General features: G+C 32.7%; 1 protein-coding gene across 1 annotated transcript in view; it reads left to right on the top strand.

Annotated features, from left to right (window-relative positions):
- Positions 1-27878, top strand: part of LOC129234330 (location of vulva defective 1-like) — a 196802-nt gene that overhangs the window by 109291 nt on the left and 59633 nt on the right. The window contains exons 18-24 of the mRNA XM_054868323.1: positions 10009-10131; positions 13830-13938; positions 17405-17484; positions 18278-18408; positions 20315-20441; positions 24704-25142; positions 26576-26766. Of these exons, the coding sequence (XP_054724298.1) occupies positions 10009-10131; positions 13830-13938; positions 17405-17484; positions 18278-18408; positions 20315-20441; positions 24704-25142; positions 26576-26766 (1200 nt within the window). The remainder of the gene's footprint in view (positions 1-10008; positions 10132-13829; positions 13939-17404; positions 17485-18277; positions 18409-20314; positions 20442-24703; positions 25143-26575; positions 26767-27878) is intronic.

The raw sequence follows: 27878 nt of genomic DNA, 5'->3' as shown, positions 1-27878 counted from the left end.
AATTCCAAAATCTTCAAAATTTACTTTTTAGTTGCAGTATCATTTAACACTGAATTTCTTGAAAATCACTAATAATTCTGAAATAGTTTATACCTGCAAAACACTGTTGTGTACCTGGTCAACTAATAATATGACTAAATTTTTCCCTCAATATCCTTTTCATGGAAAAAATCCTAATGGGTCAAGTCTCCCTATGGGTTCCATAGGGAGACTTGGAATGAAACTTGGAACTTCCATAGTTTCTTATAGTAAGTGAGAACTTGGGATCGTTTTTACATCAAACTAAGTGCGACTAAAAAAAAGTGACTTATTTTGAAAGGTAAAAAAAAAAAATGAAGTAATGGTTATCTGTGGCCGATTGAGTATTTTATTTAATTGACTCAGTGAGAGAGATTTTTTTGAAGTCTACACTCTCACTATTATCTTTCACTCTGGTCAGTGATCTTGTCTTCAGAATAATCTTTTTTAGATTTAGCTCATTACGAAACTTTTAACACGTTTAACTTATTGATCAACTGGTATAAGCATTTATCTGAAAAGAGCTATCTTAAAAATGCTATCAAAATATTTTGAAATTTAACCGTTAAGCGAAGAATAGCATTAAATTAAAACTTAAAATAGCCCCGACCATGAGTGCCAACCTAATATCTGTACCTCAGAATCAGACTCACGTACGTAAAACAAACTGCGATTTTCTGTTTATTAGTGCGTTGTATCTAGAACCCTATTCCGCATTTAACCATATGAACGTAATTCTAAAAAAATATCCTTTGCAGTCATTTACCAATGTTAAAAAAGTGCAAGTTTCACCCTATGTATGCACCAGACATACGTTTTCCTGCCCTCTTGTGAAGTAGCGATTATGAAACTTACGTTACTCTGGCAGATATTAAGACAGGTTTCTTGGTTCAGAACAGTTTACACTTTTTACAGATGGCATGAAAAACATGGAAATGGAAATATAATCAAAATTAACATAATTTGCTAGGGTCGAAAGTAGAATCTAGTGGAAAATGAAAACCCTTTTAAAGCCTTTCTTATGTATTAAAAAAATTTACATGTACTTTATTTGTAACCAAACAGAACTGGAAACGTTAAAAAACTTTGAATCCCTGAGCTTTCTTTCCTTGTCGGTCAACAATGATATCGTTTCGAATCGGGTGAATGGAAGTTTTGATTGTAACTGAAATCTGCTAAATATGGTTATGATCCGAGTTCTGTATAACTTTGAAATTTCAAACAAATTCCATATAATGAAGAAAATTTCGTTCTTTTAATTGGTACTAATACACTATATGACCAAACGTATTGGGACACTTTCAAAAAATCATATTTTTATACATTTCTCGAGAAATAAGTGACCAATTGTTCTGTAGCTTTTTTCACATAAAGGTATGTTCCCGCTGTCATTTTCCAATACAAATTAATGTACCCACGCATTTATGGGATCAGCAACAAATTGAAGAAAACGAAAAGTTTTTTTTTTTTTTTTTGATCACTCCTCATCGTAAATGGGAATAAGCTGCAAATTTCAGACATTAATTACAGTCCTATTTACAACTATTTAACATACTTTCAAGAAAGTATCACTGATGTTCATGAAGATATAAGCATTTCTTTCAAAACTACGAATTTTATTTGAAGGTTTTTGGCCTATAACACACAAAGTTTACCATTGAAACTTACCAAATATTGACACATTGGTACATAATTGACAGCGTACGAAAGAAGTATAATACTGAAATTTGAAGTAAAAATGTTGAAAATTTGATGAAATATGAACGTTTAAAGCAATTAGTTTTTCACTGCGCTTACACGAAAGATAGCAATTTATGACTTTCATAATCTAAGCCTCAACCAGATTCTCCAACTAATAATGAAATTCCAGTTCAATATCTTAAAAATTCCGAAAGTTATCAGCTATCTAAGGAACCAAATTTGAATAGCTCTTGGATAGGCGACGACTCGTTAGGAGTCGTTCTCGAGTTGCTTGCAATCGCTCAGGGAGATAAATGAAAAATCCAGGTTATTTGCGAACGATTCCTCACATTTTGTCGCTTATCCAAAATTTATTCAAATTCGGCTCATTAGGTTGCTGATAATTTTCTGAATTTTTAAGATATTGAACTTTAATTTTATTGTGAGTTGAGGAATCTAGTTGAGATTTAGATTATGAAAGTTATTAATTGCTATCTTTCGCACATGCGCAGTGAAAAATTAATTGCATTAAATGTCCATATTTTATCAAATTTTCGGCATTTAAATTTCAAATTTTAGTACTATACTTCTTTTGTATTCTGTCAAGTTTTCAAAAAGTTTGGTAAGTCAAAAACCTTCAAATACAATTCGTAGTTTTGAAAGAAATGCTTATATCTTCTTGAATATCAGTTACACTTTCTCGAAAGTATGTAACAAAATTGTACATAATAAGCTAAGTAATTTCTGAAATTTACAGATTATTCTCAGCTATTTACGGTGAATAATGATCAAAAAACAATTTCGTTTTCCTCAGTTTGTTACTGATCCCCGAAACGCAAGGGTGATATAACTTTTGTCGGAAAGTGACACTGGAACATACCTTCTATGTGACAAAAGTTACAAAGCAATCAATTTCTTATTACTTGAGAAATCCTTTAAAATGTGAATTTTTGAAAGTGTCCCAATACTTTTGGTCATATAGTGTATGTTAAATGTGCGAGTACGTTTCCATTCCCAAAATTGCAAATAGAAAAAAAAAGTTCAAAAGACCCCGCTGATTTTCTAGGTTTTGAATTAATATGTTTTAGTAATTAAAGTCAAACGAAACCTAGACAACTTTTTAGACAAGACGTACTTCTCTTAGGTAAGTTACAAAAACGATAACTAGCTAAAAAAAACCTCTCAATCAAGTCTCTTTTCGAAAAAAAAAATTACGATTTACGGCTCTAAAAACAGATATATAAAGACGCGTCAAACTTTCATATTTTATCAATATTATTTCTGTATCAATATATTCGTAAAATTTGATTTCGTAGAAACAAACATTTGTCGAACTATCGTGATTAAGGAAAAAAGGGAATTTTACGATGAATAATTAGATATAGAGTTGAACTCCATAACTTCTTTGCATGATTAAATTTCGAGATAAATCCTCCAAAATTTTATTGGTTTAAAGGGTTTCCTCAATCTTTGATGTATTAGTGTATTTAAAAAACAAAGAAAGATAGTATTGAATTGATTTCTTTTTCTTCGCTTAATTTTCATTTTTTAATATCATTTTTTCCCCATTTTCAAGAAAGTAACAAATGGAAATTTGATGTTTTTTACTTTTGTTTTAACTCAAATTGAGAAATATTTTATTCAACTTTACATTTTTAAGGTAAAATTACCTTTCATGGAGAAAAAAGATATATTTTAAAATTTTCTTATTTAGTTTTATAAAAGCATTTATATATTTTCAGACCTAAATTCTTCTTATTAAAAAGAGTCCTAAAAAAACTCCAATATCTAGACTTCTCTTGATTAAATTTCAAAATCTGTTTATATATTATCATTAAGAAAAAAATTCTCTACACTTAATCGTAATAAAGTTGCAATACTTATTTTTATGAACAACATCGTTTTTCTAGCATAAAATCATATATTTTGTAACTAGCTAAGATTGAGAATTATGTCAACATACCTTTTTGCACATTTAAAGCTGATTACAAAATATTCTCCCCTCATTAAAGAAAAAAATTTAGAGTATAGAACTTATATAAAATTCAGTTTTTGAAAGTGTTCATTTTTATTTTACCGGCAATGACACCGCAGTTTTTTTTTTTTTTCCATTTTTAACGACAGTGACGTTGCAACTTGCAAAAATGGAGAAGATTTACAAAAATATTACAGAATAATTACATAAAAATTAAAGAGATTTTACGTTGCATTAATTCGCAATAATAAAATTAAACCAGTCGTTTGACCAAACTATATCTATGTATAAACGAATGGGTGTGTGTTATTTCGGGTTCAAAAGAAACCCGGGAGACGTTCCATCTATAAGGGTGTCTTTCCATCCACTCTTTTGCATCGGAAAAGTGGTTCCTTGTAACCCCGAAAAAAGTGTATGCAGTAATCTACAAAGTGCGATTGATCGTTGTAATATTTCTATAATAATTTCCTCGTTGGCGGTTGGCGGCATTCTACAACTGTAAAATCCACCTCTAACTCGGTTGAAAACAAGAGAAGTATCTTAGCATCGTTTATTTAAAATAAAAAAATAAATTCGCTCCAAACTTCCTGATAAAGGAGACCACTGGAAGTCTTGATTTTCGTATTGCATTTACTGCCTTCTTATTATCCTAAAAAATGATGTTTTTGACTCTTCCAACTCCCTATGTTACACTAATGCTATACAATGTAACAAAAAAAGCAACACAGATCAACCAATCAAATATTGGGGTTACCTGCGTTAATCAGCATTATTCAAAGCGTTTACCCAGAACTTTTAACATAAATATGAAACAAATTTTCTGACTTCAGCAGCTGTCCAACTACCAAAATACATTTCAGAATAAAATTTAGGGGAGTGTTAGCTTAGAAATGCGTTAGTTCTTCTAAATCAAATATTATTTTTGGAGAAAGTGAATTTTTTTTATCATCTGCAGGATGAAAAAGAAATGTTATTCTAAAGCTTGTCATTGTGTTTGCGAAACGTCACTGTAAAGTGTAGAACGTTCTCGAATATTTGAATTTTTCAGGGCACTTTTGCATGTCAACTTTTAGAGTTCTATGAAGTGCCTTCTTAAAACATTTTACGTCAGTACACATAACGCAACACGATTTTTTTTTCTTTTTCAAGGAAATATGAATAGTATATATGTAGGAGTTGCACTTGAATTGAAAACTTCTACTTCGTATTTCTTAAAATAAACATTTTTCAATTGTTTTTATATTCATTCAATAATGTTTCAGTAGAGGAAAAGGTGTATATATGGGCACTCTCTTTCGTTTTTGATTTAAAGTTACTTTTAATTAGAAAAATCATAGATTTTTGTCTTTTATTAACAAGTGTCATACATGCGAGAAGGCGTAACAATGTTTAATATCGATGTTTTCATTTCAAAAACGGCGATTTACAAAAAGTTTTAAAAACGGCACCAGAAAAAATGGGGTGTAAATATGGGCACCCTTCAAAAAATCACCAAAAATAGCTAACAAACAGGATAAAAACTATACGAAATAGAAAAGAAATTATTAATTACATGGAACACAATTTTTTTACAGAAATTGCAAACATAACTGGCGCTTTCAGCCCCGCACAATCTAAGTGTGCTCACATTTGGCACACCCGGTACATTGTGCCGGATGTGGGACACACATTTCACCCACACCTCTTCTCGAGTGGTTTCAAGGAACTTCCATTCCGGAAATATACAAGTTGCATCGGTTGAGAAATAATGTTTGTTTAAAAAAAAAAGGTTTATTTAAGGGCGCTTAAATTTAGACCCTTTAAATGGGGCCCATATTTACACCGACTACACCCAAGAAAGATGGTCACTCTTATAGGTAACGTAAAAGCGTGCCTGACTAAAGGAGTGTTTCAAAAAGATAGCTGCAGGTCTCCACTTTCCGGAGGTCAGTGTGAAATTGTCTTTAACTAAACATAAAAACATGAAAAGAAAACGATTTCTCACACCTCTAAAAAGCTTGCAGTCCAAAAAAACACCAGTTTGCACAATAACTCAAGCTGCATACACTAATTGAAGGAATGTTTCCAACTGCTCTCCGCTATATTCTATCAGTAAATGGCACCATCTACAGTCCTTGTTGCCAGTCTTCAGTACCTCCTATAGCCTCTAGTAGGCTGTGGGACGAAAGCATAAAAGATGCTTTAAAACATGGTTTCGTTTGCCAACTTCGGAGACTACAAAAAGTGACATTTTTCTGAATCCTTAGTGTCTACAGATAAAAAAAACTCAATGTTCACAAAAAAATAGTGTTTCATAAGTTTTTTACAGACCATTAGAGATTCATGAAAAGAAGTGAAACAGACAAGCAAGAGGCGAACAAAATTTAAATACATAAAAAAATATTATTCATGTACATTTAAAATATTATGCACGTACATTTAAAATATTATACATGTACGTTAAAAACATTATGCATGTACATCAAAAATAGTTTTTTTCAAGAAGCAAACTCTTCATTCTGAAATATCATCGTCAGAATCACTGAATTCATCTATCCTGTTTTTGCGTATAGAATTATTTTCCTCCGGAGAGTTTATACAGCTACAGAGGGAAATTATGTGCATGAACAATTTTACGTCTTGCATGTACTACATCTCTTCGAAGAACACCGAGTTTTCGGGCATGCACAGGAGACTAGTTTTTGAACATTATCGGATGCAATGGTAATAGTGCTATCTGATGCAATGGGAATTGTATTGCCATACTGCCCTCATTTATAGTCCACCCAATGTTCCGATGAACTGGGATCATTTATTAAATAAGTGGTGCTCAACCTACAGCCTGCGGATCAAATCTGGCCCTTGAAGCTGACCCATGTGCCCCTTCGTTGTATTCAGTGTTAAAAAACGAAAAATACATTCTAAAACCTTCCAAAACTACTAGTAATCTTCTTTCGGCGTTATGAATTTTGAAGTCAAGTAGTCATAAATTGATTTCTGAAATACAGATGTAACAAAATAAGCATGTAGTAATAATGACAGCATTTTTGGTTTGTAATTGTCTTTCGTTTCCGTTGTTTTCCCATGCTATCTAGGAAAACTTAAATCATATAAATAAATTTGATATTTGTTCTGGCCCACGAGATTCCTGTTAATGTGAGTTGCGGCCCGCAGGTAAAAAAGGTTATTCACCACTGGATCAAATTATTCAAGCATCAGCAATGAATATTTACTTGATAGTACGCAAACGAGGGGATATGGTAGGAGTCAGAGTCGGGAATTGGTTCTTTTTCCCTTCAGCTTTGCAGCCCTGGTAAAAACATTTGTGCTCTTTAAATTCATTTCATTTTGTTTCAGTCATATTTATCTCTGACTTTCGTCAATGTTAAGTCTACGAGATATGGTATTTCTGTATTAATAACTTTCTTTTCTATTTCTTGTCATCAAAAACTGAGAATGTATTAAGAGTCTACTCCTTCTTTTTCAATTTTTGGTGACATAAAATAACTTTTCGCGTTGTCGTTAATGTTAAAAAAAATTTAACTGTCGAAAAAATGCCCTTTAAATGACTCATTAAAAAAAATCTTTCGTAAAAATGTTCTTCATCAAGAGCTTTTTCCAACAAAGATTTTCTTAAACAAATCCGCCTTTAAGTTCGCATTTTATGTTTGGATTACATTTTACCCGCAAGCGCTAATATAAAATGTTTTGAACTGTTCAAAGTTGAACGAAAAATTATTTAAGTCAAAAAATGAAATACCGGAATGAGGTGTCATCGGGGAGATCTTTAAAATAATAATAATAATAATAATAATAATAAAGTTTGTTTGAATAGAAAGATTTGTTCAAAAGTTTTTTTAGGGGGGGGGGGACATAGGTCGGCCGACAGACACATTTTCCCCGTATCAAAACCCTACTTTCGAATTTGATATTTATTTAATTATTTTATCTATTTTTTGACTTTTTTTTTTTTTGTACTAAGCAATATTTTTACGATACATTAACCTTAGCCCATTAAACCACCTTTCGTGCCCTTATTTGTTTTATTTTACTTTGACGAAAAAGTAGGTCAAAAATGAACTCAAAATATCGTCTGTAATCAAAAAGCAATATTAATAAAAAAGGAAAAGATAAAACATCGTGATATGAAAGTGAAATATACTTTTTAATTATTAATTTATCGTCTGCTAATGTTTAATTTTATAATATTTTTTAAACATGTATTGGCATGTGTTAGAGTTGTTTATGTTCTTAGGATTTTATTGGTGAATTATTGCTATTCTGTGATTCATTAATATCTTTTTTGTGAAGTAAAGTGCCTTCTAATTTTTTGTACTTAACAATGTCTATGTGCGCTGGCTCTAGTGTAATAAATGAAATCTTGAGATTCAGATCATTCAGAGCTGCGGATTGATACAATTTTTGATTTCCTTTTAGTTACAAAATTAGTAAACAAAAGTAAGTAATTTAAAACGTTTTAATATATTTTGCAACGAGAAATTGAGTAAAACAGTAAAATTTCGGGTGAAAAACTGTTTATTAAATTTCTAGATTATAAATATTGTGTTTAATAGCGCCATCTAGAGACAAATTTTTTTGTGTAAGTGCTAAGAGTTTACGGAATCTAGTTCCTATTTCAATTATTAATTAAAACTTAATGAGACTGTTTCAGCGTGTGAACATTGTACTTTTCTATTGCGTTCATCATTTATAATAGATTTCAAACAAGTTCACGTAGTCCCTAAGATTGATAAACGAACTTTAACGATATTTGCGCTTGGCCCATAGACTATAGGGAGCGGTGCTCATATGTACACCTGTGCCCATTTTTACATCTATTCATCTACTACTGTAATACTTAGTTTGAAGAATTTTTCTAATGCGAATGACGAATCCTTTGACAAGTAGTATACGATGTAATTAAATAGTAAAGTAATAAAATATCAACTTATGCAGAACTAAAAAAACCATTACACAAAAAATATAAATATAATTGTAAATTTCCCATTGGAAATTTGAAATATATGCGTCAACATAAGTAATTTTCAGTTATAAATTGTTATTGTATTAAGCTCTCGGAAAACGCTATAAATACACATAAATACGTCATATTGGCGTTTTATTTACCTTTATTTATGATAAATCTATTTACTATTCCCTTATGAATCCATTTGCCATTTCCATGTAGTTATTTATTACCAAAATCATCATCTTTCACCAAGATCGAAAGTATTAATACTGGCATTCAAAGCATTAGTGGGATAACTTTTGCAGAGGGTAATTCTAGGATCGAGTACAGTTAAAGAAAAGAACGGCTCATTGCTTCCAGAATTCGACAGAGAGCAGATTGGAGGCAGGCAAAACTCTTATGAACATAGTCATTTGTTTGCGTTCACTTTCAATTCATATTTTCAGCGTCATCGAAAGAGCTTAAAAAACTATATATATATAAAAATAAAGTAGCTCGTGTAGTCTGAACAGTACTTGAATGCTAAAGCACAATTTCACATTCAGACATGCCTTATTGAACTACGGTGCTCCGCTCCTTCTCACTTCGCTCGCCAACCCCCTTTCGCCACCTACTGTAGCACATTGCAATCTGCTAAGAGTAACTATTGATTATTTCAAAACGTTCACACCGGATATTGTCAGGATATCCTGGATGTTTGGTTCCTTAAGGTTTAAAGGGGTGAAACAGGGCGCAATGGCTTTCCCTGGATGTCCTGTATCCAACGGTTACTGACCTGGTAGACATTCACAGTCCGGAAACACACACGCGCAGACGAACACACGTTTTGATATCAGAGATTAAGACTATTATAGACCATAACCTTTACCTTAGATCGCCTTTGCAATGGTGACAAGATTGCTTTTCCTCAGTTATTAATCATATGAGGGATAAGTTCTCAGTGCAAAGAGTGTATGACATTATGGACATCCGTTATCCAGCACTAGTTAAGAGAAAATTCTTTGCTAGATCGAAAATCGCCTATACTATCGCATCTACTAAGGGAAAAGTTCTGCCAAAGTGTTAACTCATCCTGAATACAACCCAACCTACATGCAAAAATCATTTTGTTAGGTACAACAGGCAATGAGAAACTGTTAGCAATTATCATGCAATGCAAAATTAGCATAGAATATTATTGCAAGCAAAAATTATAACTTAAAACTACCAAAAATGGAAATTCTAGAACGGAACAAGACTTATGAAATAATGAAGCAAAATTCGAAGCAGTTTAAGGTATCATGTTCATATTCTTAGTTCATTATAACGAATATATAATCACCATTCTATTAGTGGAACATCTGAATTTTTTATTTGCAACATAATCCAAAAATATTTCGTGTTTCAGAAAGAACTGAGCAAATTTCTGGAAAAAATGTTCGAGTCATCTGAAAAGACACCAGTTGCACACACAACAGAGAAGCAAGTTTCGGATATGCTGCTAACAAATTCAATGAACTGCTTTTCAAAGGTAAGATCAATCGGCAATGCTTGAAAGTTTCGGTGCACGTTTTGACATAAGCGAGAAAATATCCTTTTCCGTCAGAGACGTGCATGAGGAGGGGGTGGGCGGGGGGCCTGTTGGTTCGGGCCCGAGCCTGAAGGGGTCTCGAGATTTTTAAAATGACTGGTGAAATACATGTAGGGAGGTAGGTGTGAACAATACGGAGAGGGCTGGTAAAAGTCATTTTGGCAATGGTGGCCTCATCAATAAGTCATATGACTTGTGACCAGACGGTCCTGGGCTTGATCCTAGCCGATCAAAGATCCATCATCTTCATTAATGGTGACTGGGGGACGTTAAATACGCTCGTTATCACAAACTCCTTCAAGTGAAATGATAGCTCTGGGGGTGCGGGACTGGGTTTTGATCGGTTTCTAGTCTAGATCCAAAATTTAGAGCTGTCTTCAGAGTCCTTTCCAACTGGTCAAACCACGATTAGTGGAAGGTACGGGGGACCCTGGACTAAAAAGTGAAAAGTAAAAGTCATTTGCGACGAGCCTCAAGATTTCTGTGTAGGGTCCTGTTTTCCGTTGGGATGCATTTCGTTTCAATTAGACGAACAGTGTTATTGTATAACTTGGCTATTGCTAACGAAGTCCTAAGGTAAATTTGATGCTAAAAAACCCTAGTACTTGGTTTATGACCGCAGTTTTTAACTCCTTTTGACTTTAAAAATGCCAATATCTTGATGCAAACCCAAAATTTAGAGCTGTCTTCATTGTCCTATCCAACTGGTTAAACCACACAAATAGTGGAAAGTACGGGGGGAGCCTGTATTGAAAAGTGAAAAATAAAAGTCATTTGTAACAGACCCCAAAATTTCTGTGCACGCCCCTATTTTCCGTTGTGATGTAGTTCGTTTCAATTAGACTAACAGTGTTATTGTATAACTTGGTTATTGCTAACCGAGTTATAACGTAAACTTGACGCTAAACGACCCTAGCACATGGTTTATGACCGCAGTGTTTCACTCTTTTAGATTTTAAAAGCCAATATTTTTGTGCAAATATATGGTACTTCCCCCTGTGCTCTGAAACCATCATTTATTTTAAATATAAATAAGTTTTCTTGCTCTCCTGTTTGCAGAACGTTTTCTTTTCTCTTCGACTATTTCCGGACGCAATTGAAATTATTAAATTTAATGGATATTTTTTATCTACCATCATATAATCACATATTGCACATCCTCTTTGTTTTAACTTTGTGCTTAAGATTTATTTGATTTGTAGTCTGCCCTTTTTCAAAGAAGAATCTACTTCGAATACTACTACTATCGAAAATTTCTTTTATATTTTTTCTCCAATGAAATCAAGAAGTAAAACTGTTGAACTGTAAGTTAATTATTCATGAATTTTGAAAATCAATTAATTTAATGTAATATATTCTTGTATTCACTATCGTTTCGTGCCGCCTCAATCCTTTTAAAACATTAGAACCATAAAAAAGGTCAAAATTCAAAACCTTTTTTTTATGCAGCGTGTTTTCATCCAGCTTTCAGATAAGGCTTACATTTAAGAGCTTTGTAAGCAGGATTGCCCACAAAAGATGCCACTTGAACAGCAGACAGATTATTGAAGAAATAAATTTTCAACCTCCATTCAGATTGAAAATCATTGCATAATTTTCAAATTTGGTCTGTTTTATTTACGTTTTTGAGGTTTTGAGGTTCTATTGAATTCAATAATTTAGCTTTTGCACCAATATTGGTGCCTCTTTTAATTTTTTAGAGTATTTTTTTTTTAAATGTACAATAAGATTTGAGATTTTAATCGTGAAAATCATTTTTAACACGGAAAATCAATTGATAGAGATTGAAATTTATTCAAGTTTTAAGTGGTAAAATGTATTTTTTTTTTTGAATAAAGTATTTTGACAGTTTCAAACAATATTTTTCCATGCAAATTCGTAATGGAAGAACGAAAAGCAAAAGCTATTCATGGGTTTCGTAAATTTAACGAAGCAAAAAGGAAAATATTTGAAATTTCTTTTTTTATTTCCATGTAAAACAGCAGATGTAAATTAATTATTACATGAAAAATATTGCATCTATAAAACGAGCAACAAAACCTGTCGTGACTGTTTTCATCCATCACAAATAATGCAAAATTATATCATTTTCCAACTTTTTTCTTTTCCTTTGAAAAGAGCAGACGAATAGATTCTTAGTTCAAAAATAGATTCCAAAGATAAGTCGATGAAAAAACAAATCACACACACAGACAAAAGTGACAACAATGAACATAATAACACAAATTGCATCTTAAAGCAAAAGTCAATTTCAAAAAGTCAAAGAAAATTCTCATTTAAATAAATTTTGTGATTTATTTTGAAGTCTTTTTTTAAAATTAATTTTGACAATACATATCTATTTTCAGTCCACAATGAAAGCCGTTAAGTTTTACTTTCGTTAAAAAAGTATTTAAATTATAGCTTTAAGTGAAAAGTAATTGAACTTCAACATAATTCAAATGTAAAAATTGTTTGTAGTAAAAAAAAATCAAAGAAATAATAAGAATAAATTCTTCAAAGCTAATTTATTGGAAGACGTTTTTTATCATTTAAACAACGATGTATTTTTTGGTGAAGTATCCGTTAGATTTGAAATATCCGTCAGATTTAAATAATGAAAGTTTCTGAAAGTATTTAATATTCTTTTGTGTAATTTGTTTCAAATTATCTCTTTTGAATTGAATTTATTGCTTGTTGTGTGAATTGTGGTATCTCGGAGAAAGAAATAATGGATGGAAATTTCAAAGTTTCAACAATCTTGGTCATTTTACTTTTATTTATTTATTTCTTTGCTTACGTATATAAATCCTTTTTTTAGTAACAACAGTACTTTTTGTGCTTATTAATTTAGTATTGCTATCAATTTAACCGCTTAAAGATTTTATGCATATATTTTTAGTTTTATTTAGTTAGTATTGTTAGTTTTTATGTATGTTAAGTATAATTAAAATTTACCATGACGCACCTGTCATAATACTTCTAGTTTTCAATTAGCGATGCAACAGTTGTGTGCAACAGTTTGCGCTCACATTAATAAAAGGATTTGTCAAGTATGTGGTTGTAAATAATATGGAAATTAAAACATATTATTGACATTTAAAGGACATTTAACTACAAAACGACAAATGGGATATCATAGCTGAAAGAAGGTTTAACCTGAATATCTTTAATTGGGAAGTATTGAGACGAATTCGAAAGATAATTGCCCGGTTTCAGGTGATCGTAGCATAGAATTTTGTACTTATTCAATAAATAAGTCAACTTGCAAACTTTTTGTTTTGAAAGTTTAGAAATACAATTCTTCAAAATGTCCTTAAAAATAGGCTCTAAGTGAAAATCTGAAAAAATCTATTAAAATTCCTTTTGCAAAATAAACATTGTTTATCATTAAGGGAGTGCAGAAATCTTTTGAGTGGAATCCAGGAAAAATCCTTAAGAAAACTATTTAAGGGCATCTTTAAGCCTTAATTAAGCCTCAAATAATTTTGTATAGTATAACTATGCAAACACCACACACAAACAAAGTAAAACTAATATAACGATCACGTATGATAAAGTACATGTGGGGAAAACATTATGAAAGTTGAAATGTTTTCTTTCCATGCATTTTCTAATATGAGTTCAACTTTTTTACACTTTTTTAATTATTCTTTTAGACATTAGCTGAAGAAGTCCTTGGGGGAAATTACTTGGACTCGGAACTGGAAGATGCCTTTGATTTCTTAAACTACAACTTAACTGAACCCAATGTATTTATCCTATATGGTAAGCGAGAGGGAAGCTCACACCTATAGTAAGGAAATTCATCAAAATGTGATGGAATTAATTAGTAAATTTTGTGTCTCACATAATTTAATCAAATTTCATGCAGCGTGTAATTATTTATTTACACGTTTTTTTTTTTTCAACTTAGAGCAATATGCGTGAAAAACACATGTTGGAGAACCTTTACCAACCTTGGAGTTTTAATACAATGCTATTCGAGTTTTTATTCAAAGACGATCGAACTATATCATGGAACTAAAGACCCTTTGGTATTTGAGAGAGCGTCTTTAGTTAATTGAAAGAAACGAAATAATATCAGTAAAGTACTAATAATAACAATTTAGGTTTACCGGAAAAATTCTAAAATACGGAATTGTTCTGAAAAAATATTTTAATTTAAATTGCTTACTTTGAATTTCTGAGCTCCATTTTGATGCTGTTATGTACATTTAAGGGGAGCATTTTATTTTTTTTCTTCAAAACGGGACAGTTAACAATTTTAAGCATCTGCACGCTTATATTTTAATTTTTAAAAAAATCCTTTCTTAATAGTCTGACAGACAAAAGGGAAGAATTGATATAATTTTTTAAAGTAAAAATTTGCTTAAGAAAATTTGGCACTGATTTTAAATATAAATGAAAATTTTACAGAATTTCATACAATTTACCTTTAAAATCAACATTGCTTCAAGAGCTGCGATTTACAACTATGCTTTTTCGCCAGCACATCAAATTAGTCATAAGCGGGGATATCCTTTCTTTGTGTGCATTAGTTCTGAGCAAACATAAAACATGTTAAATAATATGTGCATGATTTAAGTTATGGGTATTAATATGCTAAAACAACTGCACTCAATGACTTTTGATTGACGCATTAAGTGCCCCGCGTTCTGTCACTTCAGAAAACGGGAGAGTTTAGTATATGCGGGGACAACGGGACAGAATGCCTGAAAACTGGACTTTCCGTTCAAAGAGAGACGCATCGACACTTTGTGTGTATTATATATGCAGGATGTATCTGAAAAAGTAGACCAAACACATTAAGAGGTGACTGAGTAAGAGGTGACTGAGTATACCTGCATATCATATAGCATTGCAGGTTCAGAAATGTAACATTTATGCGAAAGCGGGCATTCTACTAGAGTTCGAAAGTACAAAGTACTCCCTTAGGGTACTTCGTGCTATGAAGTATATTGAAGTATATATATATATATATATATATATATTTAAATGATAAAAAAAGTTATTGAAGCAAAAATTGAAAATCGTTGCTGACACTTGCTTTGGGGTCGAAATACATCCCTTTTTTAATACAGAAAAGTTGCCACAGTAAAAGGAGATCACCAAAAAAGCCAGCTTGCTTTATTTTGCTAAAGAGGTTTGTTGCTTAACAGTTGTGTTGTGTAACAGAAAGACAAAGGATTTATTAAATCAAGATGATTTTATGATGCCATTCAATACCTAAAGGCAAAATGTTTGTCCTTCCGAACTCCAGTAAAACGCCTTCTACCTCATGATGAAAGCATTTCTGACCCTGCAATGATGTGTAATTCAGAACTGTTTTGGTATACTCTATCACTTCTTAAAGTTCGGCCATTTTCCAGATTTGCCCTACAGGGTAATTTAGGAACGTCTCGGTACTTACAGGAAATTTCTTTAGAAAGAAAGTCTGCACTCTAGTGTTGCGTATAAAAACCACTGTATTGAAGTGGTCGAAGGACATTTATCCACGTTGTTAATCGAAACTCTCGAAAATTAAGAAATTGAGCAGAAATGTAAATATTAAAAGTCTATAAAGTATAAAGTAAAAATCAGCTTAAAGTTTGCCTGGCCTATGTTATAAGATTATCATTGACAACAATAACACTGTTAAACAAAAATTAACATTTCTTAAATGTAAGGCTAATTTTTTCGTTAACTTGTTTCTAAAATTGAACAAACAAAGTATTTTATTATTATTATTTTGTAGCACTGTTTTCAACGACTCGAGATGTTTCAGTTAGAGTTTTGTAGGTGAATTAAAAATAATTACATATATACGAGACTGTTTTCGTAAATAAAATTGTTACGAAACAGTTTTTTGTAAATAAAAGTATCGCGTTTCGAATTAAGTGAAATAAATTTACGTAAAGCTTTCAGTAGCATTAAAATTTTCATTAACTCTCTCCAGTAATGGGACATTAATTTCCGTAACTATACATAGCAACTAGTCGAGTACCTAATGATGCTGCAGTAGATTAGATTTGCTGTCTGCAGGCATGTTTTCCCGTTATTAGTACAAATGAAGCTTGAACAAAGTGACCAACTCTAATTCTGTACAATGGGTGATGTCGCAAATTGCTTGGAGTCTGTGATGTCGAATTAAATGCGTGATTGGGCCAGGATTTTTGTATTTTGAGAAGGCTGAAATTTTCTGGAAAATAAAAAAGAAATCATTTGAGAGGCGATCAGAAATTAAAGTTGGGCTTAATTAATGTTTAGTTGTGTTATTTAGGGTTTCATTCTAAATATAATTTATTGCAATTGGAACTCTTAGAAATTCAGTGGTTCGCTGCTTAATACTTAGATTTAAAAATGGTTTCCAAACGTTGAATGATATCAAATTCTACTCTTTTTTTTCAAAACACAAACAGTAATAGAAGTTGTTAAATCATGCTGCAGAGGTCTAAAAGAAATGTTGTCTTTTTTTGAAGAGAGCATAGCAAAATAATTATTGAATATTTCTTTGAAAAGTCATTAAGCTAAAACAACTAAACCGTTTTTCATAAAAAAAAATTTAAAAATGTTTTCTTATTTTTATTTTTTTTAACGCATCAATGTAAAGCCATTATTTTCTGATAAGTGATTGTTTTCCTGTACGTTTGGTTTCGGAAACAATGAGGAAATACCCAAAGCATGTATATAATTTAACCTTGCTTTAGAACTTTTTTTTAACAAAAAATTCACGAAGAAAGTTTTTTTTTTTTTTTTTTTTTTTTAAATCTTGTTTTGAGCAGAAAGCATATTATCAGGATCGAAATAAATCTTCTTTTCCATCTACATTATTAGTTTTTGTGTTTTGCTGATTTATTTATTTTTAATAATGTTAAATGGAAAATTGCTTGTCCATTTTTATTTTTTTTGCAGTACTCTATACACAAATATAAGTTTTATTTTTTTCTTTTTGCGATTTTCGAAATTTAAATCTAGAAAAAACTGTATAATAAAAGAGAAGGACGAAATACTATAAAATCACTAAAGAATATAAAGAAGCCGTAGCAACGATATAATACGTGAAGTGCTGTTGTACAAATTCAAGGAGATATCAAAGGTTCTAAAAATTCCAAATTTTGAAATATTGTTGTCATAAAAACTATATATGTGCATAAGACGCATCTCCTAATTTATGTGTATTGCAAAAAGCGCATAAATATTTTCCTATATCTAGCTATTTTTTTCCCTTTCTTTTCTTTTTTTTTTTTTTTAGTGGAGGGAAGCCGTTGGGAAGTGGTTGAGAAAGTTCACCAGAAAAAAGTGGAAGGAGCTAAAAATTTATCGAAAGATGAGGTAAGGGTTTCTACTTTCTCTTTATTTATATCCTTCGGAAAATGATTGAAAGAAAAATTCTGTGCATCTTATACATATAAAATCTGAGTATCTATCTATCTATCTATGTCCAAGCTTCTTCTCCCGAACGACAGTGAACTGACTATCGAACCAGGTATCGATGGATTCGTCATCTTCCCGTCTTCATGTTTGGCTATTTAACATAATCCTCCGATAATAATTAGCGGAGATATCAATTAAAAATTATTAATTATGACTCTTAGATTTCAAAATAAAATCCATATTTTTCGAAGGCTTTCCTCCATTCAAATTATTATTCAGTGCTTCAACTCAACTTTCCGGATGAACGCTTTTATTAAAATTTACAGCGTGAAGAAAATCATTGAGATGAAAGATCTGTTGCCATTTCTTTTTCTCGAATATGAACAGGTAAAATTCTTGTTTTTGTTTTGAGGCTTTTCCTGTAATCAGGGGATTTACTTTTTTGGGGGGTTTTCCGCAATCTGCCGCAAAACTACACTGACTTTTTTTTTTTTTTTTGGTTCAAGCCTGAGTGTTGAACTCGAGTCACTTGACATAACTTTTATTTTTGAGGTGGACCGTGCAAAGCCGGGCGACGCAGCTAGTTATTCTTTAACGAACGATCATTAAAGTTTCGGCAAATAAGAATTGCACACCTTTAACATTTATCAAAGAAATTAAAGCAAAGCGTGTTTCAAATGAAAAGTGCAGAAACTTTGCTAACGCAAATGAGTTTTAACTTGCTTCACATAGAACCTCATTTTTGATTTAGGTGAAAGACGAAATAAATCTGATGAAACAGCTAAGCGTGGCAATTTCAGAACGAATGATCAGAGATGCTATGGTCAATCAGAATCCCATGGAAGTCGACACGACGTCTGGATTTCAGATTAAAGTAGAAAAGTAAGTGTAACGGAAGTGCCAAAAGCATAGATGTAGAACAACTATGGGTGGGGCAAACCTAACCTGGCAGCCTTACAAAGGCTACGCAGATTCTAATTGTAAGATTACGAAGCTGCTAGATTAGGTTTTTCTCAACTATAAATTCACAACTCAATGGCTGCAGCCAAAGGCCGCCATTGAACGCCTGAATTTTGCGGTCAAAAGCGTTGCCTACAAGTATCGGTGACGAGGATGGCTATGGCAAAAGTTGCTTACGCGCATGCGCTTTCGGACGCTTGCTCGTCTAGCTGATGGTTTAGGGTGCCCATGGAACCGATTTCTCGTTGTGTTCGTAGTTCATACTACATCTTTGGTCAAGAGCGTCTAGACCTGTCGTGAAGAAAAGGATATAGTTTAAGGTTTTAAGAAGGCACCCTCATAAGTTTAATATCAATCCATTAACAGCCCTCATATTTGGTTTTATTTTATTTTACGGAAAAACATTTGCATATACTTTGGAACTTTTTTTTTTCTCTGAGTTTTATTTTTTTATATTTAAATCTAAAAATTTCAAACCACTGCGAAACAGGGTGAGTGCAAATCAAGGTTAATATTTTATTAATAATTTACGTACCAGAATATTTGGTTCATGCTATAGATCAGAATATAAATATTAACCCTAAAGGTATAGCGTTAAGGTTTCGGAGTGGAAAATCCTTAAAAGTGCTCAACTACATTGAAAACAATCTTCATAAGCTCTTTTTTTTTTTTTTTTTTTTTGCAATTTCGTTTTTTGCGTCTCTTAAAAACTGGTTACCTTTTAGTTGGAAATGAGTCTCCACAATCCTAAAAATGTCTTTATTTTCAATTAATTTATCGTGCATTTAAAATGCATTTAAAGTTTTACGATAAACAATGATACGAAGAACAATTAAAGATTAATTATGAATTTTGACTTGTACAGCATAAAATTTTCGTTATGTTCCTTTCACTTGAAGATGGAATATAAAACTTAATACTCGTAGTCATTTTATCTAAATTTTTGGTCAATTTAGCTGTAGAATTGCACTTCTGCTTTTTATGAAGATTACACTAAAAATACAATACGTTTCACGATTACAATGCCGTAATTTTATGTGACATTTTAATGTCTCTAAACTCAAGTTTTTAACTGCTACCATTTTCGTTTTTCACTCTTCGAGTAATGACTGATAGTTTTATTTTCCTCTCCCAAGCTAATCAAGAGAACATGCGTTAACATGAAAAGGATAAAGAAGTATTAGATTTTTGAAACGCGTGAAGTACATCTGTTATCACAAAACAATGACTATGTTAAAAATTTTGAAACAATAGTTCTTTCTAAACTAAACATACAATCGATGTTTTCTGGATGAGAATTTTAATTCTGAAAGCAGCACAGCAAGTAGATATTCCATGAAAGAATATATTCAACAGGGTGACAAATTTAATTGTTAGTAACAGTTACTAAATAGGACAAATAACGAGCCGAAAATTAAATTCCAACCAGTTTTTGCAACTATAACATTTTGACTAAATGAACCGAGAACGAAGCGCTCCCAAGGGGCGCTACGACGTAAAAATTTGGACCGAAAACACCAAGATATGGTTGGTCTTTCTATAATGATTTACATAACGCTAAATCTTATGTCGACCCCGTCAATTTAGGCATAAATTACTACTTAAATATTTGTTTTTTATGAAATCATAACTTATTTTCGAGTTCTCTTGCTTTTCAGAAAACTGACGCACTTGATTTGTTTAAAATATAGTTTGATGTCTTGCGGTTTGTCGTTTTCTGGATGAATTCACACCGGCCTGTTTTATAAAAGTTCTAATTCGTCTTTTTTTTTTTTTTGGCCAGGTGCTAGCGACTTGACAAAATATGCAATATGTTTTTTTCTTTTAGAAAACTCATTGGGGACATATCGGAATCAGTCGCTGAGAACAGTAACACTGCGATGACACTACCCAGTGGCTGCGTTCTTCTTGGGAAACCTGAAGATTGTGCTGATGACACAGCTATAGGATTAGTGGTAAAAAATTTAAAACTTTGTTAAATGTTTTTTTAAAAAACAAGAAAATCTCCTGACAAGACATGATTGGTGAAAATTACTTCTACATTTACACGAAGAACTTGCCTGTTTGGTGATATTTTGATGGTTGAAATTTCAGCCCTAACTCCAGTGGATTAACCCTAAACTATAGTACATAGCGTTCATTGTTGACACTTTCTCCCTTCTTCACTCTCCTAAAAAAATAGTTTTGCCTTTAAAATAGTTAAGTTTCTGAATACAGTTTAGCCTCGGCACAATAAAGCCTTTCCCCACATTTCGAACATTACCAACCCATATACTCAAATTATCATGGCTTGACTCGAGTTTCATTGTTGATGACATCAAGAGCGTTACTCGATCATTGACTATTATATATATGAGGATGATGTTCATAATAGAATAACGATGCCATGTTATATAAAATAGCTAAAAATAGTTTATGAAATCTATATTACACTGAATGTTTTTTATGTCTTGCTCAGAATAATGCTCAAATCATTTTTAAACGTAACAAGAAACACAGTAGTTCATAATAGTAACTCACTCTATACATTTCTTAATTTGTTTTACCAGTGTATGCGTATACATTTTACTGTATTAGGTAGCTGTCGATTCAATGGTATAACCTAGAAAGCGTGCTTGCATTTTCCCTTAGAAAATGGCCAGGAGAAGAGAGAAAAAATTCAAGCACCCCCCCCCCCCCCAATCAAAAAGGTAGATCTACATAAAAATCATCATGAGATTAAAATTTTAACAAAAATGTGACGCGATGGATTTTTTTCATTATTTTTCCCGAAATCAACACCCAAAAATACATTAAGTTCAGCTAATACTCATCTTGTATTTTTTTCATCACAGGCCTGTGTGGTTAGGGAAGTGCGTATGCATAAAATCATCTTCAGAAAATACTTCTTGTATTTTACTCTTTTTCTCGTCTTGTTTTTGTGAAATAATTAAGTATAATGTAAAACAAATAACATAGGGTAGAGAAGCTAACAAACTAAGAACAAAAAAAGGTGTTACATGGGTCATCCAACGGAAAACGTAACTTTTGAACGCAAATATTTTTCAATTTCGAAACCTTTTGTTTTCTTTTTTTCTTTTTTTTTTCTTTCCATCAACAATGAAACTTGCGCCACGGCATGATAATTTGAAAATACATTTTGGTAATGTTCGACATCCAGGGAAAGGCTTTATTGTGCCAAGGCTGAATTGAATTCGGTAACTTAACCGTTTTACTGGTAAGACTGTCATTTTAATAGAATGAAAAAATGAAATAGTGGTCAACAATGAACGCTATCTACTGCAGTTTAGGGCTCATCCACTGGAGTTAGGGTTAAAATTTCAACTGTCAAAATATCGACAAACAGGTAATTGCTTCGTTCAAATGTAGCATCAATTTTTATCCGTCATACCTTGATGGGCGATTTTCTAGTGTCTTAATATTGTCATCTTGTACTTTTTTTTCTTATTTATCTGAATGATCTTTAACGTATGTTTCTACAAGCCTCAATTTTCAGGTTCTGAAAATATCTCTAAAAATAAATCAATTTCCCTTATCAAAACACCAGTTTCATTTTTGCTGGAACAGTTGCTTTGGACAGGAGGGTATGACCAAAACATCAGTCCAGTACCCTGAAGTTTGGTCCCATTATTACTAAATGCAATTGCCAAAAATTGAGGACGCAACTAACTTTTCAAACGGCTTTAGGTCATGTTGCTTGCATGTTATTATCATTATTTTTATCACTTTAATCTTGAACTTCTTTTTAACAAAAAATAAGCCATACTAAACTACATTTTGTCACCAATACCGAGGTTTATACATGCTGTTCTCAGTTTTTATGCAAGTTTAATTTCATGTAAACTATCATTTGTTTAGCAAGAATATTTTTCATAATTAAATTATTGGTGAAAGTTCTAGGAAAAAAGGTGAAAATAAAAGTATTTAGATGACGCCTTGTTTTCAGCAGTTTGTGTATTTGAGATTCTAACACATTTTACTATTTTTAGTAAAATGTCTTGATACGAAATTTCGCTCTATAATTAAGCTTCCAGAACGGGATTCAATGTTTTTTTTTTAGAATTAGATGATGGCTTAGGTCGACGATTACCTAACCTGCGGTCCGCGAGCAATTTTCATGTGCTCCGTGAACTGCTAGTGAAAATTGATCTATACTTTTCTTTTTAAGTTGTAATGAAATTTGTAAAAAAAAAATATTATTTCTGCCTTTTGTATGTGGTTCGCTTCGAAATCGGAAGGGTACCATGTGCTTCTCGGTAGTGCAAAGGATGAGATCCACTGTCTTAGATTATACCAGGTGTATAAGTATGAAATGCGGATTGTTTTCTCAAAAAAAAAAAAAAAGAAGAAGAAGAAGAAGAAGAAATGCTAAATTCGGAAGACGGATAAAAAGGGCATTTTTCGAAATATGCTCCATGGCAGGTTATACATTTCCTTCATGTTTCAGGCACTTTGTAAATACCGTGCTGAGAAAAATCTTACTTTTTTGCTGCGAAACATTCATTGACCCATTTTTTACTTAATTTTACGAATGAAGTATTGTATTCGCGAAAAAATATTTTCTCTCAAAAATCGGCCTCAATTTGCATTTAGCTCACCCCCGAATGACTGTTGAGTTTTTTTTTTCTTCGACCTGACCACACGTGGATATATGCATAGGAACGTACAGACACCTGAAATATCCATTTTGACGATCCCCGAGTTAATTACAACGAGTTTTCTCGTGACGTCCGTATATATGTGCGCATGTGCGTATGTACGATTGTATCTCGCATTACGCAAAGACGGTATGTCTTAGTGGGGTCTAGTTGTGCATCTTCCTTTTTTTTTTTTTTTGAATTCGGATGTTCCTAAGGGGGTCTTTGACGCCTTTTTGGGGGGAAATCATTGTTAATTTCAATGCTAACTCAAGTGGAGTTATAGTTTGTCTAACACTTGGCAACAAATCGCCAAGCTTTTGGTCGCCAAGTTTTGTCGCCAACGTGGCGAAAAATTTGGCGATTTTTTTTTTAAATTTTCAAATCTGGTTGTAATTCGGTCAATGTTCGTGATATTTGAAGAATTAACCACGGAATCACATTAAAATTGCCAATACTGGGGAAATAAATCTGTGTAAAACGTTTTTTTGCTTCGGTTCGCAAGAAACTTGGGGTGAAAATATTTAGTGTATCCTTGTTTACTTCAAGGCGCTATTATCATTAAATTTACGTAAAAGGAAGTCCTATGATGCACACATCAGCTCGTTTTGAATGATTTTAGAAAACGCATATTTTTTTTTTCTTTTCATTCTTCGTTCGAACCGAAGACAAGCAATTCAGTACACTTACAACAAGTAAGTGCTCAGTAAGTGCGTCTTCCCATCGATGAAAACAAGAGGTGATCAGAAAGAGCCAAGTCTGGTGCGTAAGTCGCATGTGGTAGAAGTTTCTAACTGAGTGCCTCCAACGTCTCTTGAGCCCGTTTTGCCGCATGTAATGGAGCTTTAAGTATGAAGAAAAATGACTTCGTGCACCCTATTTCGACATTAGGGCCTTTTTCAAGCAGTGAAGTGTACAACTCGGTCTATTGCTGTTGGTAACTTTTAGTATTATCCGTTTGCTCTGGTTTTTACAGTTCATAACAAACGACGTCTGCATGGTCTTACCAAACACAGAGCATCATTTTTCTGCTGCCCAATTCACCATATTTCAATCGCCGAAACTATTGTTCATAAGTATTTTGTAATTGAACAGGATCATTGTAATCTTCTTGAAGTAAGCGGTATGATTCTGCAGCATTTTTTTTTCTTCAAATGAATGCAAAAAACATATAATACTATCTGCCAATGCTCTTTGTTTGGAATAAACTTCGACAAATTGAACGCAACAACACACCACTATGCACACTCATGCGCGTCTAACACTCGTTGATGACCCAACAAAATGGCGCTGTAAAAAATCTTTATAGCGCAAGTTGCGTTCATGTAGCATCTCTTGTCTAAAATCTGCGTTTCATTCCGGTACACCTGAAAATCTCACAATTCAACTCTTAAAGCTGGGAAATAGTTTAGTTTAGTTTATCCAACGCCTATCTGTGGCTTTTTGGCCATTCGACGTCGAGCCTCCCAATAGTGCTGAGTCAAGTTGTTTATAACATTAAAAGATGCAAATTCATATCCTCATTAATATGATTTTGCAGTGAAAATTCTTATGAATAGTTGATTTATTTTTTCTTTCAGTCTGTTTTATGGTCGAGCATTTTGGAAGTGGATGGAGCTGACGACGTCAACCTCAGTCCAGAATCCAGTACCTTAGATTTTTCCCTCACTAATCATGAAGGAAATGCCAGTCTTGAAGTCAAAAATTTAAAAGAACCAATAGAAATATGCCTTTCGTTAACTCCGCCTTCTGAAGATAAAGATTTTAATGTGAATTCAATGCAGAGAATCAAACCCGATTTCAATGGAAAAGATGATTTCTTGGTATACCACAAGGTGCGAGTGGATAAACTGGGCACAGTCGTTAAAATGGAATTTATATCAGCAGAAAAGGAGGGAAATTTCGTCTTCTTGTATGCCGTTGGATTTAAGCCAGCTTTAAAAGCGCACGATGGAAAATATTTTTCACAGAGCTCGGCAGCTGGGGGAGGTACGACATTTATCTATTTTAATGAAAGGTGTCTTATTGTAACGTTACGAAGGTAGATAACAACTAAGAGATTTTTGAACAGATGGGATAATTAGAAACGCAATTATGTTTTGTTTGAACTTCAAATTATTGCTTACGATGAATCGAGATTGTTAAAGTTTTGCATAATATTCAAAACTTAATTTTTAGTGACAAGGTATGAAATTTTTGACTCTCGCTATTTGTAAGCAAGAAAGTTTCGCGATTCATTATGAATGTAAATTCCAGTCTGTTTCTATTTGCTCTAAAATCTAAGGAGAAAATATGTCGAGGAAAACCTAACCAGACATTTTCACCCTTGGAGACTCGAGAGTTTTAAAACGCTATGTGAATGTTTCCGATTATTCCTCAATGGCACACCAAAAATATACTCTTGAGATTGGGGAGGGGGGGTAAGGCTATTTTTACATAAGTCCTTAATTACGTCTACTAATTCTAACGTTTTAGGTTTAGCTAAACAAGGAAAAACTAAAAGTTCTATTGCTGGGGCAAACCTAATCTGGGAGCAGCTTAATTTTGAGATAATTATATTCGCTATGTTGCATGGTTAGATTTTTCCCAACTATAGATGAGGGTTCATCCTCTCTATATTGCGCGTCTGCTCCAACTTAGACAATTTCACAAATGCCGAGAAGCTGCACCGTATCTCAGCTGACGCTCATTAACGTACACATAAATTCAGCTATTTAATGTTTTTACTCTGGAAAGTAATTTGAAAGTGTAAATCAACTAGATGTGAGCCAACAATACTTGACGCTTACATTTTTATAAAGCTATCTTCTGGTAAATGATGTATTTCAGTAACTACAATGCGCCTGGTTTTTTCCGTGACGTATTTTATGAAAGTTCATTATGCAAAGGTTTTGATCTGTATGAAATAGTTTTAGGATATCTTTCCGTTACTTTTCTTTCATCACTTATCCCGAATCCACCACGAGTGCCACAGCAGTCACTTATTTCCCCTTTTACTGATATCAAATTCATCCCCAATATTTAAAACCAAATCGCATGAAATGGTTGCAAACGGTAACATGATTTTTTGGAGTTATTAGAGAACTAAAGACACTGAATGATTTTTAAAAATGCAACGTCATGTCTTTGATTAGTCAGGGTTGAAACTGCATGAAATGACTAGTGAAATTTTTTGTCCATCAAATTTAGCCCACCATCTTCCACAAACTCACCTCGAATGCAACGATCCACTTTCGATTCCCCCCCCCCCCGTATTTACTGATAACAAATCCTGGATTAAAACCAAAACTGTAATAAAGGACTGTTAATACAACCGACACTAAATCTTGCAATAATTGGGAGTTATCTAGATTTTTTTTTTTTAACCGCCTCTGTAAGATTTTAATTCGAAATATTGCGTGCATGCACTATTACAGATGTCAGTTTGCTGTTTGATATGGATGCTTTAGGAGCAGATATAGGCGATGATTTTTATGTGGCCGTTGGCTTGCTCTTTTCGAACGGGGACCTTGAAAACGATGGGAATTTGACTCGAGACGATATGACGAACCATTTTGGGGAAGGTTACAGCATTGGCCTTTACAAAACTGGCTGCTACTATTACTCAGAAGAAACATCAACATGGACTAGCTATGGATGTAAGGTAAGATTTTAAAAGTATGTTTTGTTACACATTTTGTGACAAACACTTCTGACCTAAAGTCACTGTACTGAGTGACTCTAAATTGTTGGCACAAATGAAGTGGGGTGATTATACCTATCCAAACGACTTGTGCGGCAAAAAATAAAAAAGACCTTCAAAATCCTTCTGGCATAATTATTGCTGATTCTTATGTAAAATGACTTCTCGGGTCCAAATATGACCACCGTTTTCTTCATCACGTTCCACTTTTTAGAAATGGCAAACTCATTTTTTTCAGTTTTCGATAGTTTCATAGTCATTTTTATATGAAGGGGAAGGGAGCGTTATAAAAGCACTTTTCTGAGGAGCTATAAAGGTGCAAAGTACAAAAACATTAACATTTAGAACAAGCCGGGAGACTCATGTGGTTATTCCTCTCTAAAGTATTTTCAAAATGATCAAAATCGACATTTTTTGTAGGGGTTAGTTTGTTTAATTTTTTTACAGATTTTTCAGCATAAAATCAGAGTACAGAGCTCACTCCTATGAGTCCTATGTCTGAAAAACTTTCAAGTTGTAAATGCCACGTTGTGAACACCGTTCACCGGCTTTAATATTTATCACTTCTTGATATAGTGAAAAACAATAGGAACAGTGCAGCCTCAGAAACATAAATATACGTTTTGCATTATTTCATGCATACCTAAGTTCATTTTTAATCATAATTATGTTCAGGAATGGTTTTTGAATAATACGGGAAGGTTCTTTACTGAAGACCTGCAAGGAGGCTCTGACTATACACAATGCGATGCTTCCAATATGTATATATTTTTTAATTTACAACGTGAATTTTTTCTCGCGTGGGGCTCTTAAGAGTGAGTCCTATAGAATGGTTCTATTCCGAAAAATAAGGAAAAAAATTGCAAAACATACTTCTAGGAAAAAAATATCAGTTTTTGAAATATTTATTGGTGGTGGATACCTCATGATTCTTTCAACTTGGTCTAAATGTTCATGCTTTTGAACTTAGCACCTCTGTAGCCATTCAGAAGAGTGAAATAGATAATGTAATGCTCTCTTCCCCCATCATATAAAAATAATCGTAATGAAATTGTCGAAAATTGAAAAAATTA

The sequence above is a fragment of the Uloborus diversus genome, chromosome 1 (genome assembly GCF_026930045.1).
Source record: "Uloborus diversus isolate 005 chromosome 1, Udiv.v.3.1, whole genome shotgun sequence".
Classification (NCBI taxonomy): domain Eukaryota; kingdom Metazoa; phylum Arthropoda; class Arachnida; order Araneae; family Uloboridae; genus Uloborus; species Uloborus diversus.
The sequence above is the reverse complement of the archived record's forward strand: the minus strand, read 5'-3'. Positions and strand labels throughout refer to the sequence as shown.